At 38.3% G+C, this 18,810-nt stretch overlaps 2 protein-coding genes across 3 annotated transcripts in view; one reads left to right on the forward strand and one right to left on the reverse strand.

Moving 5' to 3' along the window:
* Window positions 1-1,204: 1,204 nt before the first annotated feature.
* LOC583328 (glycine-rich RNA-binding protein 8) lies at window positions 1,205-10,823 on the reverse strand. The gene is made up of 8 exons (XM_783242.5): window positions 10,725-10,823; window positions 6,961-7,120; window positions 5,615-5,663; window positions 4,674-4,738; window positions 3,913-3,976; window positions 3,493-3,549; window positions 2,574-2,873; window positions 1,205-2,010 (listed from the first exon to the last, which is right to left on the reverse strand). Exons 1-8 carry the CDS (start codon window positions 10,793-10,795, stop codon window positions 1,853-1,855), a joined length of 924 nt encoding a protein of 307 aa, XP_788335.2. The 5' UTR covers window positions 10,796-10,823; the 3' UTR covers window positions 1,205-1,852.
* A 188-nt stretch (window positions 10,824-11,011) lies between these two features.
* The window catches only part of LOC583345 (myb-binding protein 1A-like protein), a 35,906-nt gene continuing 28,107 nt past the window's right edge, over window positions 11,012-18,810 (forward strand). The window contains exons 1-5 of one of the 2 annotated variants that reach the window (XM_030991753.1): window positions 11,012-11,202; window positions 15,134-15,238; window positions 16,630-16,713; window positions 17,911-17,982; window positions 18,642-18,752. In XM_030991753.1, the coding sequence (XP_030847613.1) occupies window positions 11,017-11,202; window positions 15,134-15,238; window positions 16,630-16,713; window positions 17,911-17,982; window positions 18,642-18,752 (558 nt within the window). In that variant the 5' untranslated portion in view covers window positions 11,012-11,016. The remainder of the gene's footprint in view (window positions 11,203-15,133; window positions 15,239-16,629; window positions 16,714-17,910; window positions 17,983-18,641; window positions 18,753-18,810) is intronic. The other variant, XM_030991754.1, reaches the window with a different exon arrangement.

Consider the following 18,810-nt stretch of genomic DNA (forward strand, 5'->3'; position numbering starts at 1 on the left):
TGGAATTGGCAGCTGTAGGTTTTAATGCTGTTTATTTGGCTTCTATTGGTAAATCAATAATGATAAATCACAATCGAATTTAGCAACTGTCCACCAAAAAAAGTATATTCTAATGAAGCATATTTTGAATGAAGCATTTCAAAATCCATGGCATCATGAAAGAGAGAACATTGGTTTCGCATTCACTTGAATTATGTACAGCAAGAGATATTCTGACACACACAAAAATGGTCGGAAATTATGTTCACACGACTGTCTTAATCATTTCCAAAAGGAGTATATGGCTACATGAAATAAAACGAGAATATGAATCATAATGACAACTTAGATACTAGCGTCAAAGCTACGCAAGGCTTCTCATTTGACTGTACAGCTAGATAACATCACACGCAAGAAAACAGAGAAATTTAAAATAATTATAATAATTTTTAATAGCATACAAAAAAATTGACAATTTCTCTGCGGTTGGGATGACAATGGGATGTCCTATTTGAATAGGAAAAAGAAATAAGAAAATGCATTCATAATCAAAGATTGAAAGTGACGAGTTGATTCTCCTTTTTTGGCAACTTAACTCTGGGCCCTAAAGAGCTCAGCAGGTAAATACATGTACAGTTAGATCTTAGTATTGAGAAATAGAGAAAGCCAAGCTGCAGGGCTATTTGTTGTTTATACATCGAAGGAAATATTTATTTCCTGCAACATTTTCACATTATGTAAGTTCTTTCCTCTTATTTTTAATTTGTCAAACTTCTAAACACACTCCAGTACATTAGACATGGAATGCTCCGTTTCATTTATTAAACATGCACATTCCACAAAATATCTACTGCACATTCATGCACAGTACATCAAAATTCCATCAAAATTCCACCTAAATACTGATTGGATATCTTTCTAGTTGAGACAAAGAATTGTGTTAATATCCAGCAATTTCCATTTCATTTGGAAAACACTGTACAATGCCCAAATTAGTTCACAAATATTAGATGATGCATTATGGTGTATATATATATATATATATATATATATATATATATATATATATTTTAATTAACTTCCTTCAGATGTTCATGCAACATTTCAAAAGATTGTATGTGAATAAATGAATTGTGAATGTTAAAGTTCCAGCAATCACATCCATAGGCTTTATTTCTGTTTATAGAAAATAAACAACATACACCATAACCTGTACTATTTCGTATGGGAGACTTGAACTGTCAAGCATCATCTCAATAACATTTTTAATCAAGCTTTGAGAAACAATGTCAAAAATCAAAATCAAATCAATCACTTTATTTATTTTGCAATTTCAATAAAAATCACAAACAAATTTGTATTAGAATCAAAATAAATATAACAGTATACTGCATTTGGTTTTAGATGGTAAAAATTAGAGTGCTATTCTGAATACTTGCACACTAACTCTTCATAATGTTGAGCTCACTACAGAAGACATCATCTTACGATTTGGAAAATTTGATGTGAAATGGAGAAATCATACGAAATACAAATTTACAGAAAATGGTCTTAACAGAGAGAGAGAGAGAGAGTGAGAGAGATAAATGGCTCTGTATGGGCCGTTGAATGCACAATGCAGAAACTAAGTATGTACACAAATCTACCGATATCCACATCCATGTTGGGAAGGACTTGTGGAGCGGGTCGCACAAGCCTAGCAGAAGTGGGTCCTAGAAATCATTACTAACCTGGAGAAGAACTGGAGAGGAAAAATACCCTCTAGGCTACTCTTACATCACGCCAGAGACAGCCCAAAGAATCTAATGCAGAACAGGTTTTCATTTGATAATTACATGTACATGTACATCCGCGGTTATTCGTGTTTGTGCGGCTATGAGGATGCTTCATCCGGCTTCTTATCAGAGCCCCCCTTTTCCTCTCGTGGCTTCCCGGTGCCGAAGATGTCCGACCTTCTGCTAGGTGGGCCCCCGACGGGTTCTTTGACAGTGCGCGGTGCCAGTTTGAGCTTGGGCCTGGCCGCTGATTCTTCTGCAAATCCACAAAACAATTAAGAGAGATGTGAAAGAGAGAGAGAGACAGAAATAGGGAGAGAGAGAAAAAGGGAGAGAGAGACAGAAATAGGGAGAGAGAGAAAAAGAGAGAGAGAGAGAGAATGAGAAAGAGAGAGGGAGAGGGTATGTTAATGAGAACAATGAATTAAAATAGTAAGGGCGATAGGAAAAATTTGTGACCTTTCTCATTTTAGTCATCTCTATATGAAAGAGTATCGTAGAAGCAATGTTGCATGAAAAAAATTGCTCTTGAAATGCATTCATATTCAACAAAAATCCGATTATAGTGTAAAATGCGCACCAAAGGCACCTATAACAACCATGTTCAAATATGACACGCCAAATTGGCGGCATTTTTTGTTGTTGTGATGACGTAAAGTCCAAAACACTTCCCATTACTTATAGCTTCTGTTGTACCCTATATGTGCACAGATATTTTATTTATGCTCACGGCACTTGTGTTGGTTACATGTATTGTGCCAGTGGTTTTTCTGAGGCAGTTATCCACATCGTGTCTGAAGAATGAGGATTACTACATACCTGCTGTGGGTTCTCTAAACTCCTGGGTTGGCCTACTACTGCTATAATCGTCTCTGCCGGTGCCTCTTCCCCTTCCTCCACCGCCACCGCCTCTGTAACCCCCGTCTCTGTTGTCATACCCATCGCGACCTCCACCGTAGCCCCCATCACGGCCGCCACCGTACCCTCCTGAGCCGCCGCCGCCGCCGCCACGGTACCCTTCGTCCCGTCCTCCTCCTCCTCCTCTCCTGTCATCCCCCCAGCTTCCACCTCCTCTTGAGTTATCATAGCCGCCTCCACCTCCTCCACGACTGTATCCACCTAGGAAGAAAAAAAGGAATAGAAAGTTTGAAATTAAAAAAAATCATTTCATCACTGGTATGAATTTTGAAAATAAAGAATTTTACAAATAGCAGGGATGCCAGTAAGAATTGATCAAAGGGCCGGAAAATCATCTAAAATGAGCTATTTTGTACACAAAAAAAGCCCTAACTATGGCCAGAAGATAAATCGCCCGGGCCTGAATTCAGGCTTTTGCCTGAAAACTGGCATCCCTGGAATAGAAATAATCATAAGCAGTTACAATATTTGGTAAACTCAAATTCAACTTATGTGCTCATGCAGGCACATAGGTTGTCTACTAATGTCTAGGCTACTCATAAGTTGTTTTTTTTCTTCTCTTAATTAGAGTGTATTTAAACTTGCAATATGCAAAGCTGATATCTTAGCTGTAGTATACCAACATGGGAGTAATACCTGTACCTTGTGATAGAAACATCTGATCCCGTCATAACATGAGCTATCATATATACATGAAACTGCAATGTGAATAAAACATGAATTATTCTAGATAGATTCATTTTAAATCATTTTAATTCATTTAAAAAAAAAAAAATCCACAATTTATGACAAACTAGAACATTATATATTTGATCTTTACCATCCCTTCCTCCTCTGTCGTAGCCACCTCTACCTCCACCTCTACCACCAGAATAACCTGAAAGAAAAAGGAGCACACCTAGTTATTCAGAGAAATAGAAATAATGATAAATTCCATATTCCACTTTTTCGTTTCACGTTAGGACTTAAAGCTAAAGTAGAGTACTGGTAAGGGAAAAGTAGTGATGACCCGACCGTTGCAGAAATTGATGTTAATTTGGTTTTTTCTCTGCAATTACAGAATTTCTTTCAAATTACTTTGGCAAGAGTAATTTATTTGTACTGCTTAACAATTGGTGTGAATTTGAATAGAAACTATTTCATTGTTTTTTTCACCATTACCAGAACTCAATCTCATATTTAATCACCACCACACCACCACCACCATCACCATCATCATTCTTATTGTGTTGTGACCTACCTCCTCTCTGTCCTTTATTCCTTCCCTGTGCAATGTCTACTTTGAGTTGACGGTCATCATAAATCTGTTCAAAGGAGTAGAAATGGTTAGAGATTTGTGACAGAGTTTGTGAGTTTTAGCAGAAGAGTTTAGCTTTCATTTACCTACATTCAAAACTTATAAACTAGGATGAAAGTTCCTTTACTTTCCAACAGGAGAACTCTAATTTAAAGTTTAATCCAAACTTTGTAATGAATTTTTCTCTGCATGAAAGAAGACAACTAAATAAAGAGAAACAGAATGGCAAAAGTTTGAAAGGAATCTGGCCAAATATAAGAGTCATGAATGATTGAAATATGAGATTATCAAATCTATGCGAATCTCAAATTAGCAGTTTGGTTGGTGGATTGTGACGTAGTCATGGACAAATTTCCCATTTGTTGTGTACCAAGATATCTTACGAACAAATTAGCCCTTTAAAGCTCATCTGTACTAGGTACAGGAGGGATTAGAGCACCCTGCAAGGTCACTGGACATGTGGTTATCTCATCAAATCAGCTCTCAATTAACATAAGAAAAAGAGGATCATGGGGGACTGATGGTCACAGATTAGACATTGTTTGTTATATAGAGGGCGTAAGTAGCTATAAGTAGCTATAAGTAGTGCAGTGGGCCTTTAAAAATCATGTCCCTACAGAAATATATTCTCTTACACAGTATATAAACAGAACGATTACATAAAAAACAAGGGTACAGAACATTACGAGTACATATGTACTTACAGCTCCATTCAATTTCAGGGCATCTTTCAACGACTGCGTATCCTCAAACTCTACGTAGCTGAATCCTGTAACGGACAAACATGATGCCACATCCATTTCAAACATCTAAGATCAAGTACAATTAGTCCTTTCAAGTTCCAAGACAAGAATTTTACATTCTGTAGTTTGGCTCAATAACTCTTTATTCAGAGCCCTAAATAATATACCAGATGCATACAAAGAAAGGGGCAAAAACTTCTGCACATATTGTGTCCACATTTGTTGGAGGACTAAATTGCATTTGGTACCAAGAATTTTTAAAAGGGAAATAAGATTTGAAATCCTTAAATTGGCCACATGCTGAGTGGCTCAAATCAGTTTTTTGAACAAAATTGGCAATTTTTAAACTTTTCAACAAAGCTCATAATGATGCATATTGTTTTCAGAGACAGGACGTTATGAGTTATTAGAACAATGCAGTAATGAAAGAAAAATACAATTGTTGACAATTTAAAGAAGAAAAGACTATTAATTTAACCCTTACAAAATTCCTGTTATAAAAGGATTTGTACATCATGAATGCTACATACATTTAAAGGGTGTATAATACATCAAGAGCCTATAGTAAAATGTTCCATGCCTGTTCCATGAGTTGAAAGTATGTGGCCATTTGAATAGTCTTTGTCTACAGATGGCACATTAGTGGAAACAGTGCAGTGTCTAATCAAGCCTTGTTAAAAAATAACTTGTTGCTTATAAATTTGTCATTAAAAGTCTAAGAATACTCATTATAAATGAAAACAAAACAAAAACTTAAAACAAATAGTCAATTTACAAATTGGATGATGAAGTTACATGTGCATTTCAACTCCAAATAATATTCTGGATTTTTGTAACTTTTCACAGCAGGATCGAGTAACGGTACCACATCAAAATTTACAATATGAATGAATAACTGTTACCTTTAAATTTGCCAGTTTCTTTGTCATGTACAAGGCGTGTGCTTTGAATCTGCAAGATCACAATCAAGAAAGACATTTCTTATTTTCTTTTAGTTAATTGAAGAATGAAACTATTTCAGACTATTTCGCATCCATGAGGAACAGAAAAATGTACATCCACTAGACAAATACTAATTTTAACACACAGGAACTGATTTATTAAAAAAGGATTAGGTTGGCATTCTGGAAGGTTTTTTACGGTAAACTTAGCTTTAAAAATTCAGTCCACTAATTTATGTAGAACCAAGAACCAGTATCAAACTGACCATTCCATATATATCAAGACTACAACAAAATCAGTAATTAAAAAAATGTATTATAAAATGCTATACAAATGTGACAATTATCATTTTGTTTTATTTCCATTTAAATTCTTAACTTATCACAATTTATGTATGGCCTAAACTTAGGCCCCTTTCAGGAATAATAGTTTGATGTTTCTATATGACAGTTTGACATCTTCTTAAGATAGCATTACAACCTACTTCACCTTAAATTAATATAATTCATATTTTACATTATAGAGACGTGATGTATAAAAAGAACTAAAAAATAATTACAGCAGACAAACTATATGTGGCAAAAAACAAGGCTATGCACAAAGATGGCCCTTACGCTTACTGGCTTAGAGTGTGTTGTGGGCACTTGTTGCCTTAAAGGTACTATGTCCCTTTTGCAGCCAACCTCAAATTCTGTAGAACTTTGCAGGAATTATGAATATGTCATCTGTGAAATTTAAACGTTAGCAGTGTCCTCATATTCAAATTATGCAAGGAAACCCGTTTACTTGCTAGACTTCACTGTCAGACACTATTGAGTGACTGACTGGTTATTTTTCTTCTTTGGAATAACATATATATGAAAAGAGTTGTAAAGGGTACATGAGCATTTGTCTACATCAATAACCCACTTCTTGTGATGGCCAAGATTAAACTGATTGAATCTTTGCGCAGCATAAAACGTATAACCATTCGGTACAATTGTCTGAAAATCAAGACTATTACTTTTGGGCTCTATAGCCCTAATGTCGATTTGACAACTAATAGTCATTATTTTCCACTTGAAGACATTTTCAAGCCCCACCTTTTTTAGGGAAGTTCTAAATAAGTATTATCTTTCAAATGCTGTTGGAATTTAACTTTTTCATTTTTGGGCCTGCAAATGGGACATAGTACCTTTAACGCAAAATACACACTACATGTATATTCACCACATTCAACCACATTTAATCATGGTTGTAGGAGGGAAAAAAACATACATTTCTATGAATTCTACCAACCACACTACACGGTGAGGTGGAAACTTACCTGCATTTCTGCAAATATGTGGTCCAGATCGCCCTGGACAGTATCATCAGGAAGGTTTCCTACAAAAGCTGTGAATGGGGGCTCAGTTGGGAAGGGAGCTGAAGGAGGCCTGCCCCCTCCTCCTCCTCCACCCCTTCGGTCGTTATAACCTCCTCCTCCGCTGTAGAAGAAGAAGGGTATACATTGTTTCACTTAAAGGTCATGTACAGCTTTGGTAGCAAAGTGGAAATTGGAAAGAAGCATTTAACAAAATGACATGTTTTTCTCCTTGTATCAAAAGATAGATGATCAAGATCATTTGGTATTTTATTTATAATTTCATGTGAATTGTAGTGTATAATTCTGGGAATGGAAGGAATATATGACAGTTATACACTCCGCTAAGCTAGGACCCTTCCACCCAAATGGCTCTCAGCACATCGGTAGCCTAGCAGAGCCAAGGTAATATTGGAGCGCTTTGAGCACCTTGCAGGGTGGAAATGTGCACTATATAAATATCCAATATCATTATTAATCTCAACTTTGCTTAGAGACAGCGTGTACATGTATGTCTAGACTGTAGTGTATTCATGCGGTTTTCAAATTACATATGTCTAGTACCATTGCAGTTTGTATTTATATTCAATTTCATTTATATATCAGGATGGTATCTAAATTATGTTTTACCTCTCATTATATTTGTTTTATATTTCAATTTAGGAGGGAAAAGATTCACAGCAGCTTAGTTTTGCTAATATCTTCTTCTTTATCATTTAAAATTAGAGAAATCTGATTAAAAAAATCTTTTAGAGGGCTTACAGAAACTGTATAAGAGCTTTAAAATAATCTTTAAGGTATTACAAAGTTTTGGGAAATTTTGAAAAATGGGTGGATAGTGATTCTTTACAATTTTGATATATTTGGATGCCCCTGTGGATGTATTAAAAACACCAGAAATTTTAGCCCCTAAAACACTTCTGCTTTCGAGAAAAATTGAATATAAAGATTTACCGGTGCTCCCGGTAAATTTTGATAAATTTCAAATAGCTTCTACGGCCGTTTAATGGTAGCTGCGACCATGAAAATCTCAGAGTATGCAGTTGTGGAATATAATTTCCGAATGAGAATAGCTAATCGTTCGATTTTAGTCAATAAACATTGTTTTATAGCTTAATTAATATCTTGACCTTGAGAGGGAGCTATTCAACATAAAATGTTTATTACTTACAATTTCATAACTTTAGAGTCGATTTTGACCGCGACAACGATCACTGAATATTGCAGGATCGTATATGCTTCCAATATGTTCATTTGAATCAAATTCATGACCCCATACCAAAACTTTGTATTGCCTTTAAGACAGTTCTGGTTAAGACAAAATCTCAACTCATAAAGAAAGTACAAGATTCATACTATAATAAATGAAATCTGCCAAACAAAATTCGAAAGAAATTTCAGATTAGCAGAATAAGCAGTTTGAGTGTACATGTAGAAGGGCATAATAGTTGTGCATTTGCAATTGTGAAAGATGCCCATATGTTTTTTTTTCTTCTTCGTTGTTTGTTTTTGTTGTTGTTTTAATTTATAGGCGTTTTTCATTCAGAAGTGAATATTTACGCCTCTTCTCTCAGGATTTTTATTCCTTTAAAATTAGATTTACTTTTTTTGATATATAGATTTGGATAAATTGGATTTTTAAAAGCTAAACTTTTATTTAATGATGAAGAATTCAGTGGCTGGCGAGCAAAAGGCTTATCGGCTATATAGGACGCCCAAGGACCAACTCGGACAACTTCAAATCCCCATCACTTTGTCTTGATGGACAGCCTTTTTTTCATAATTTGTTTTTTCTTCTCAATTAGGACACCCTATTTTAAGGAGACGCAATGGTAGAGCGGGCGGTCCCGGGTTCGAAAACAAGTCGATGCGCTAGTGCCCTTTGGTAATGCCATTAATCCTAACTACCAAGTCCCTTGGGGCTCGGAGAGGACTTAAAGACATCGGTCCCCTGGTTGCTTACTTACAAGCATACACATGCTTTCTTAGCAGTTGGGTAAAAAAAAAAACATCAAACCAAAATCATGGCTGAAAACTGCAACTCTAGACTAGACACTACATGTAGTTACAAAACATGCTAATGTGCACCAATGTATCTGTCTGTGCTTCTACATACTCCTCCTAGACTTCAATACAACCTCCGCTCTTCTAACGACCCCATGCTCCTCCGATTACCACGTATCAATTCAAGATCGGGGGAGTGTAGTTTCTTTTATTATGGCCCCAAAATTTGGAATACCCTCCCTTTCGACCTCCGCACCTCTCCCTCAGTTGAAATTTTCAAGAAAAAACTAAAAACGTACCTCTTCAATAAGTAAATTGTAATTCTAATATTTTTGTTTGTTATTATAATTACTCTTTTATACATGTATTATCTTGTGTTTACTATGTCATTATTTCTGTAAAGCGCTTCGAGCAATTCGTTGGATGTTGCGCTATATAAAAGACAATTGTATGTATGTATGTATGTATAACATCATTGGCGACGTTAACAGACTTCTCTTTCACCTTCTGATTTAACAGAAAATATCCTTCAAAAAGCATTAACCACCATGAATATTTGTCTTAGATGATTCATGAAATATTGCTTGTTATGTAAAATTATTCAGTTTGCTGTTTTTGTTAATGTTATAACTTATAAAGTTTTATATCAACTGTCCAGACACACATCTGGGTAGTGGGTTTACTAACTTTACTTTGACTTTGTGGTGCATTCTACACACTGTTTTTTCGCAAACATACATTTGTACTGCTGTTCAGCGCCTCATGAATAACAGACATAACTTTAATAAGCAGTAGGGGGCGCTGGTCCGAGAATAAGGACCGTCCGCATAAACGAGTATATCTTGGTAAATGCATACTAAAAAATAATGTCCACGTTTACAAAGATATCCTATTTCATTCGGACGATCCTTATTCTCGGACCGGCGCCCCGCCCCTACTCACCAGTAGGGGCGCTGACGCGCTGGTCCGAGAATGAGGATCATCCTCACAAACGAGGATATCCTCGTAAACATGGACAAAATGTGTCCTCAAAAATAAGGATCGTCTGCATTTTCGCAGACGTTTTTCTCATCAGCTCTCATCGGCGCTCTGCGGGTTTCGGGCTACCGAACCGCCCACTGGCGATGCGAAAAATGGATTTCGTGTCAGAAAATAACTCTAGTTCACCTTCTACTTTATGGGTTGTCCGTCTTCCCGAGGATTTATCGCTCATAATGTGATGTCTCTGTACTAAGTCAATGTAAAATGCATCAAGAAAATCATTGTGGAATCCGTACTTCGCATCGCCAATTCGCCATTCAAAAATATGAAACGTCTGAAAAAAACGTGGACGATCCTTATTTTTGAGGACGCATCACTCTGTGTTTACAAAGACGATCCTCGTTAATGAAGACGCTCCTTATTCTCGGACCAGCGCCCCAACTGCTGATAAGAAGAAGTTCAAAATCAAAGACATCCCTGGAAATGCGTGTTATAAATGAATGAATTGTGCAGGGCAGCTGCAGCGCGGGGCACAAACTGCATGAAATTCATGAATTACAGTGTCAGTGCAATGGCAATACTACACACACACACTGACATACACACATACTCGACACGAGTAACATACTGAAGAATAAAACGAACATTTACTAATTGGCCCCATATCATATGACAAATTTAATGGGTCGAAACAAAGCAATATAATCAGGGATTAATTTGATCTACATTCTAGACATATTTACCCTCCATATCCACCACCACCGCCTCCGGAATAACCTCCTCGTCTATTGTCACCGTCGTAAAAATTCGACATTTTGTACAAGTCTCAATTTGATGTTGCCAATTTTGTAATAAAAGACATAATATTTTGATGACGCATACACTATAGAGAAAAATATTTGATATTTAATTATTACAATTAAAAGTCTAATAACTTAGCAAGATTCGCTATTATGATAATTAAGCAGACTCTATATTGCAATTACACAATTTATTTCAGTTAAATGTATGCACTAATTTGCATATTTAGGGAAGATGGCTGCGAGTAGACCACATGTCGATGTCAGAGCTAATGGAAATGAAAATTCGACAAAATCGCCTGCTGACAAGCAGTTCTTAGATACTTTTTGGAAATTGGCAGTTCCATCAGATAATGAACGGATATCTGGAGCAACAACTTTGCTACAAATTCTGATAAAGAAACAGAATGAAACCAAGGAGGTGAGTAATTTGCCAATGGCAATGAATGGGAATGCTGCGTGGTACTTTAACATACGTCGCACGTGGTGGGGCGGCTGGACGCAGCGCGCGGCGGAGCTGAGTTACCATACAGCCCAGGTTACATAGGGCCGAGCCGCACCTTGCACCTCGTGCGTGCTCTGACTGAGTCTGAAACCAGTAGGCTACCACTAGATTCAGAAAATTAAATTTAGACAGCGCTAGTTGATCAAATGAAAATATGATTTTGATGTCATCTAGACGTAATTGCCATCGGGGGGGGGGGGGGGGGGGGGCGTCACTCATTACGTGATTATCATGATTATTAACATTGCTGGCTATGCCTAGATCTATGCCCTCGCACCCACGTCCAAAAAAAATGTTGAAAGGGTGTCTTTTTCAGCTAGGCCTATATTATAGGCTACAGCGTCATCGATGTTTTCCTTAAAAAGGGGTGACTGATCGCACAATAACCACAGAAAAAAATGTAATTTCGGAAAAGGTGCGATACGCCATTAGCAGAAGGGGGCACTTGTCCGAGAATGAGGATCATCCTCAGGAACTGGAACATCAGACGCCAAGTTCAAAGTAGGGTGTCTGATCGCGCACCCGATGTTGTGTGCTAAAATTTTTCCCATAGACATTACACGCATCCCTATGCAGTCTTCGTGCATTGCGCGACCATGCAAAAAAAGTCAAATTTTTTTTTCAATTCGAGATTCAAACCTTTATCTGTTGTGATCCTGAAGGTGATAATCATTAAATGAGGTGTCATATGAAAGAGCAGGTGAATTCCAATATTTCCAAAGGGGCGTAGCCCCCGAAGTTCTAAAAATATCTTGGTCAAAACAGCAATTTAAACATTGTGTCCTGGCTAACTCTGAGGTTTGTCACTTTTGAGATATGACGCCCCGGTCGATAAGTAGTCCCAGTCCTAAGGAACAATTCTATGTGCTTATATTTTCGCTAGCCCCCAGGGATCACAACTGATAACAGTTTAAAAATACCCTTCTCGCTATTTGGTGGATCAGCTAATTAGGGGGCGTGCGCTCCGCTCAGTCCAAACCATGGTTACATCGCGTAACATCTCCGCGTACGAACGAAACCCCAATGAAATTATGGTTGGCCATTCGCGCGATAAACCCGGAAGTGAATTAGGCCTAAAGTGAATACACGTTATAGTCAATGGCAATATCGCGGAGACAACGTGGCTCAAGCTGCAAGTCGCGCATTGGCTTAGCAACATGCGTACTATATGCATACGCTTGCATATCGCGCGATACAGCTGTTTGTCTGAATTTAGCAAAACAACATCACTCTGGACGTCTTTTTCGTCGATTTTGACCAAAATGATATGAATATACCAGCGTTTTGGAGGGGCTGTAACTTTTGATAGAAACATCTGTGAGACTTGAAATTTGAAATGTATTATTCTGATAACATTTTTATTCAAATATCAAACAAAAATGGTGAAAAACGATCCCAAATTGAAAATTGAAAAATCGTTCAGACACCCTATAATCAAAGATCAGCCAGTCAAGCGTGACATTTTCATGACGCAGCACTCGCGGTTGAGGGTATACACCGATTCGGGCGACTTCTGGTGGAAGTGCGCCCTCATAAGGTGACGCCATAACTGGGGGGCGTCTGACTGCAGCTAGCTAGCTTACATTGCATTGCAGCGCATGCAAAAGCTATACCTATACCGAACCTCGCCCAGGCCGGACAGGGTCGCTGCTCCGCTAGCTAGTAACCGCTCTTGAGCTCTCTGTACTGTCAGCTGGATCGGAGAAGCCCCCCAGTTATAGCGCCGCCACCGGCGGGCAGGTACATAAAACCCCCAAACCGAATCGGTGTATAGCATAGATTTCGAAATCGTGACCCTGAAAAGGCTGAATGCGTGACGTCAGGCATGATAATGCTAACTCCAGGAAGCTACAACGCAAAAGTGGTCGTAGCTTCAGAGGGTGAACAGGAAAGCGATTTTAACAGGATTGGGCGACATCTCAAAATTGCATATTATGTGATACTTTCGCCCAATCTGCTGTTTAAATCACTTTCCTGTTCACCTTCTGAAGCTCCGACGCCGAAGGAGTTAGCATAATGCATGACACTTGATAACTCCGGGTAGCTCCGACGCCGATGCCGAAGGCGTCGGAACTTCGGGTGGTGCACCAAAAAACATTCTAACAGCGGGTTGGGCGAGATAATGTCGCCCAACCTGCTGTTAGAATGTTTTTTGATGCACCACCCAAACCTCAAACGCAAAACATCTGGATCAACACAACATTGCAAACCATGGATTATGATGAGGTGAAAAAGAAATGAATGGAATGATGACACTGAAACACATGTATGAAAGCATTCAAAACTAAGAAATATCAGCCAAAAGAGGGCGGGGAAAAAAGAAAAAAACATTAAAAACTGAAAAATATCGGCCCAAAGAGGGCGACAAAAAAAAGTTCAAAAAAAAAACTTTTCCAACCAACCGACCCATGTTTTGGCACTTAAAGGGCAATGCAACAGGTTTTTATTTTTAGGCCTACCGTATTTGCCGGCGTAAAGGCCGCACCGCCGTATAGGCCGCACCCCCGATTTTGACATTAAAAAAAAAAAAATCGTTTTTTTTTTTGTTTTTTTTTTGTTGTTGTTGTTGTTTTGTTGCCGAAAACCCACGCGGGGAAGGACCTTCATTTAACATCGAGGTGCAGTTAAAGGCGCTGATTTGTGCTTGTAAACTTGTCACAAAATAATAGTAACAATGTCGTTTTTAGAAGAATGTGTAAGATCATTAATGTGAATTAAAAACAAAAGAGTACTAGGTCCTAGGATAGTACCTTGTGGTACACCATTTGTTATATAAAAAAAATTGAGGAATTATTATAATAAACTACATATTGAGATCTATTAGAAAGACTACTTTCAAACCAAGATGACAGACAAATTTTAGTGTTGTTGTAGTTTCCGAGTGGTGAGTCAACACTGATTACTGAGCTGGGAGACATTGCCAGGCATAGCGCCATAAATCAAAACTAAAAAAAAAAAAAAAAACTTTTTTTTTTACTCTTTCGCCGCATAGGCCGCACCCCGACTTTTTGATATTTTTTCTTCCAAAAATACTGCGGCCTATACGCCGGCAAATACGGTAATGTGAAAGTATCTGTGCAGAGAGAATGTAAAATGCATCAAGAAGAAGCATGCATTGCGAAATCTGTTTTTTGCGTTGCCAATGCCCGGATCAGAAATAAGAATCGTCTGCAAAAATGCGGACGATCCCTATTATTTAGGACTCCTGTCTGCGTTTATGGAGACGATCCTTATTCTCTGACCAGTAGAAGGCGCTGGTCCATGAAAAATTGCCAGTATGCTCGCCACTGATGCAGCCAATTTTTTCTTGGCACACATGTACACGTAAGTTTACGCAGCATATAAACATCGTTTCGTAAATCAAATCACCTAGATATTTCATATGCAGGTAATCAATCAATCAATCAATCATGACCACTATGAGAGACACCACACCACAATATCCTTGTTTAGTTGCTGAAAAGGCTTTTGACGAGTACCAGCATAGCCGTAGACGTAGATAAATATTATCTCAAAACATAATATTTGAAACTTGACTCGCGTTCCTTCATTGAGATCCGACGCATTGAATATGTAATCCATCTTCGGTTGCTCGTGGCCTGGTTGTGATCATCATGCAAAAAAATATCAAGAACGAGACTAAGTGGAATTTCCCCACGTCTCGATGGATTACCCTATTCATGATGTAAGTGCTAAAAATAGCAGCGCTATAGCGATTTGAACAGCCCTGTCTATGCTATTAGCATGCAACACATACTGAGATCTCAAGATGTGGAGAAGGGATTCAATTTTAACATTTATTTTCAAATTATTTCATTTTTGTTTTTGTGTACTTCTCTTTTGTCAGGATAAGTACTGTTCAGAGGTAACATACAGCTTGAGAAGACTAGTCAGAGGCTTAGCATCATCAAGGAAAGGAGCTAGACAGGGGTATGCAATAGCCCTCACAGAGGTAAGCTTACAAGTCTTATGCCTCGTTCAGATATGATGCGGCAAAACTGCTGCGTTCTTTTCTTCTTCTTTTTGCATGATGGCAAAGTATTAAGTCGCTTCAGATTTTCAATCTTATAAAAAACAGAGCTCAGTGTTTATATGCAAGAGCTTTTAGCTCGCAGTTGCCATTCTTTTAATCTTTTAGATGTTTAAAAAAACAAAACAATTTGGAGCAGTTTACCTTGTCTTATCTGACAGAGCTTTTACTCGTGAGAAACAACTTTGCATTCAAAAGTTGAGCAGTTAGTAAGCTGTATTTATGTTTTCAAATGTAAATTGGTCGACTATTGGTGGACTTCCTTCACTTATTGGCTAGCCTAGCTTGATATTGGAGCGACATGAGCACCTGGAGTGGTTGATATGAGTGCTATAAAAATATAATTATTATTTTGAAATTTGGGCAAATATTTTTTGTTATGGTCTGAAATGATGACCCACCCCCCCCCCCCCCCTCATTCCCTGTATAAAGGCCCGGTCACACAGCCCTCCACGGGAGTATCGCGGCCGAATCACGGTCAAAAATTTCTGCCCGTGAAGCAGACGCTGTTGGACGCTTTGAGGTCGCGATAAAGACACGATACAGCCGTACTTTACCCGTCGTTACACGCGGTAAGAAATTCACACGCGGTTGGCCGCGCGAAAAAGTTTTGGGCTGCCCAAAAATTTAGACCGCGGGTAATCGCGGGCGGTACACGTGGGTACACGTGGTACACACGCGGTAAAGACGCGGTACAGACGCGGAACGAACGTGCTAGGACGTGCTACGGCCGCGGTTAAGACGTGGTTACACGCGGAATTGGACGCGAAATTTAAGCGGGTAATCGCGGGTGGAGCACGGTCATAGCACGTTTGTTCCGCGTCTGTACCGCGTTGTTATCACGTGCATTAGCGTGTGTACCGCGTGTAAGTGTGGTAGGCCGCGGTACCGCCGCGCTTCACCCGCGATAAGGACGCGGAACAGTCGCCGGCGTCTGTTCCGCGGGCATACCACGGGTAAACCGCGGGTAAGCCAATTTTGCACATTTTCCACCACGGGCAACCGCGGGCAAAAAAAAAATCGCGAAATTTTACCCGCGATACAGACGCGAAAGGCTGTGTGACCGGGCCTCAATGAAGAAACTTTTATAATGATTAGCATAGCAACACTGAAAATGTTGATATTTGTATCAATTCATTCATTAAATTGGTTTATATCACCACTCTACCCCATACCCCAAAGAAAAAACATGCAATCATAAAGCTATGTGTGTAATAAAAGGATGTCTGTTTATTTTATTTTTTTTAAATTTCTTCATACTTTTCAACATGTAAAGTCATTTTCTCTCCTTTTTAAATTGTCTCATTTTCCAGCTTCTCTCTAAGGTGAAAGAGATTGCTTTGGAAGATGTCTTCAAGCTCATGAAACAAGAACTGCAGGTGTCTGGAAAGAAGAGTGTAAGCCCGACTGTACCCATGTTGACTCCCGGCAAATAACATGTCGTAAACCTCTTATCAGCTTCTTATAGTTACCGTAAATCTCCGTGTATAAGGCGCACCCCTATTTTTTTGGGCGGGGGGGGGAATCTTTTTTTTTTTTTTTTTTTTTTTTTTGGTTGTTGTTTTGTTGCCGAAAACCCACGCGGGGAAGGACCTTCATTTTACATCGAGATGCAGTTGAAGGCGCTGATTTGTGCTTGTGAACTTGTCACAAATAATAGTAACATGTCGTTTTTAGAAGAATGTGTAAGATCAGTAATGTAAATTAAAAACAAAAGAGTACATATGATACCAATGGTGCACCTTGTGGTACACCATTTGTTATAGAAAAATATATTTGAGGAATTATTATTATAAACTACATATTGAAATCTATTAGAAAGAATACTTTCAAACCAAGATGACAGACAAATTTGAGTGTTGTTGTAGTTTCCGAGTGGTGAGTCAACACACTGATTACAGAGCTGGGAGACATTGCCAGGCATAGCGCCATAAATCAAAAAAACAAAAAAAACAAAAAAATTCTGTACCTGTGTATAAGGCGCACCCCCGACTTTCAAAAAAAATTTCGGCGGCAAAAAAGTGCGCCTTATACACAGAGATTTACGGTATTAAAAAAAATTGACCCGAATCAAAGTATACATGCAAGAATTTTGTTCTCTTCCTTGATTTTCTAGATGTTTGTTTACAAAATTAATGTTTTTCATTGAGAATATTTGGTGATATTAGACATGCTTAAAATATGATTATGATTATTATTATTGTAGGTAATATTTCTTTCTTGCAACAAAATCTTGAGGTTGGATTTCAAATAAAATATTTAAAAAAACAAATACATGACAATGGTAGAAATAATTTACACAAATGTATCGGCATCTCTCATTCTGCCTTCAACACAACTTTTACACATTGTTTATCACCAATAATGATGAAGAAAGTGTGTAAGGTGCCCATTTATGCAGTATTAATACCACGGGACACTTGAATTTGATCAATTTATATAGAGTTCATGGCATTCTAATTTCACTAAACTGAGTGATGTCAGTCAATACTATGATTCCACTGCCATGTGTGGATTTCACTTGTTACATGTAAATCTGATACTTGGGTGAGAAGATCTGTCATTTCTTTCTTATTCTGTATTCCACACCACAGGAAGAGAAGGAGTATGCTTTTGGTCAAGTCTTTGCTTATCTTGCTGTCATCCAGAGTGGGAGGCTGAATGAGGTGTGTATTCATATAGAGGGGTCTGTATATCGCAATGGCATAGCTATAGTACATATAAACTTTGAAATGTGGTTATATTTAAGTATGAAATAATGGCAAATGAAGTGTTTCCAGAGATTCGTTCCACTGATTATTTAAGCAAGAACGTGTATGACGAAGGCCCAGATACACTGAAACCTGCTGTAGCAACATCATGTCTAGAAAGACCAAATGTTTGGTTTTCCCTTGAAAAATGTTTCCCATAGAAACACACGTAAGAAACATGTATTCAAGGAACCTGTACATGAAGACCAACTGCTCATGAAGATTACTTTTCTTGTCTCCCTTGAGTGGTCTTAATCTACATGTTTCTCTGTAAATGGAGAGGTACTACCAATTTCAAGAAACATTTCCCCATGCTAAGCGTTATTCAGTGGTCACTGCTGTATGGCTAAGGATGTGTCTACTAGAGCCTGCCTTGTCCCAACAGGGGCCAACACCCCTCAACTTTCATTGACATATTAATCAAGACCCACCAGTCTCAAAATAAATACATTCCCAAAAAAAAGCGATGGAAAACTTGAGTGCCGCTGCAGTGTGGACACCAGAATACGGCCGTCATGTGATGAAGATGATGATCACGACCGTATGTCAATTTTTATGTATATGTTTCTTTTCAGCACAATGGAGCCAGTTCTGTTCACATCTTGGAGCAGCTTCTTGCCTTGTCACAGCAGAAGACCTATCTTCAGTTGATCTGCCTGCAAGGGGTCATTGACCTCATAAAGAGGGTAAGTACTGCTAATGTAGTGGTCTCTGATATTTAACATTTTGATTTTTCAAGGTGAT

Source organism: Strongylocentrotus purpuratus, unplaced genomic scaffold, assembly GCF_000002235.5.
Source record: "Strongylocentrotus purpuratus isolate Spur 01 unplaced genomic scaffold, Spur_5.0 spur5_scaffold_2, whole genome shotgun sequence".
NCBI lineage: Eukaryota > Metazoa > Echinodermata > Echinoidea > Camarodonta > Strongylocentrotidae > Strongylocentrotus > Strongylocentrotus purpuratus.

Bases quoted from the DNA above. Each gene is read 5' to 3' on its own strand.
- LOC583328 (XM_783242.5), bottom strand. From the start codon at position 10,795: ATGTCGAATTTTTACGACGGTGACAATAGACGAGGAGGTTATTCCGGA. The intron at 3,977-4,673 runs GTAAGTACATAT...TCCTTTGAACAG, and splicing joins CCCTGAAATTGAATGGAGCT to ATTTATGATGACCGTCAACT. The intron at 2,011-2,573 runs GTATGTAGTAAT...GTGGATTTGCAG, and splicing joins GTTTAGAGAACCCACAGCAG to AAGAATCAGCGGCCAGGCCC.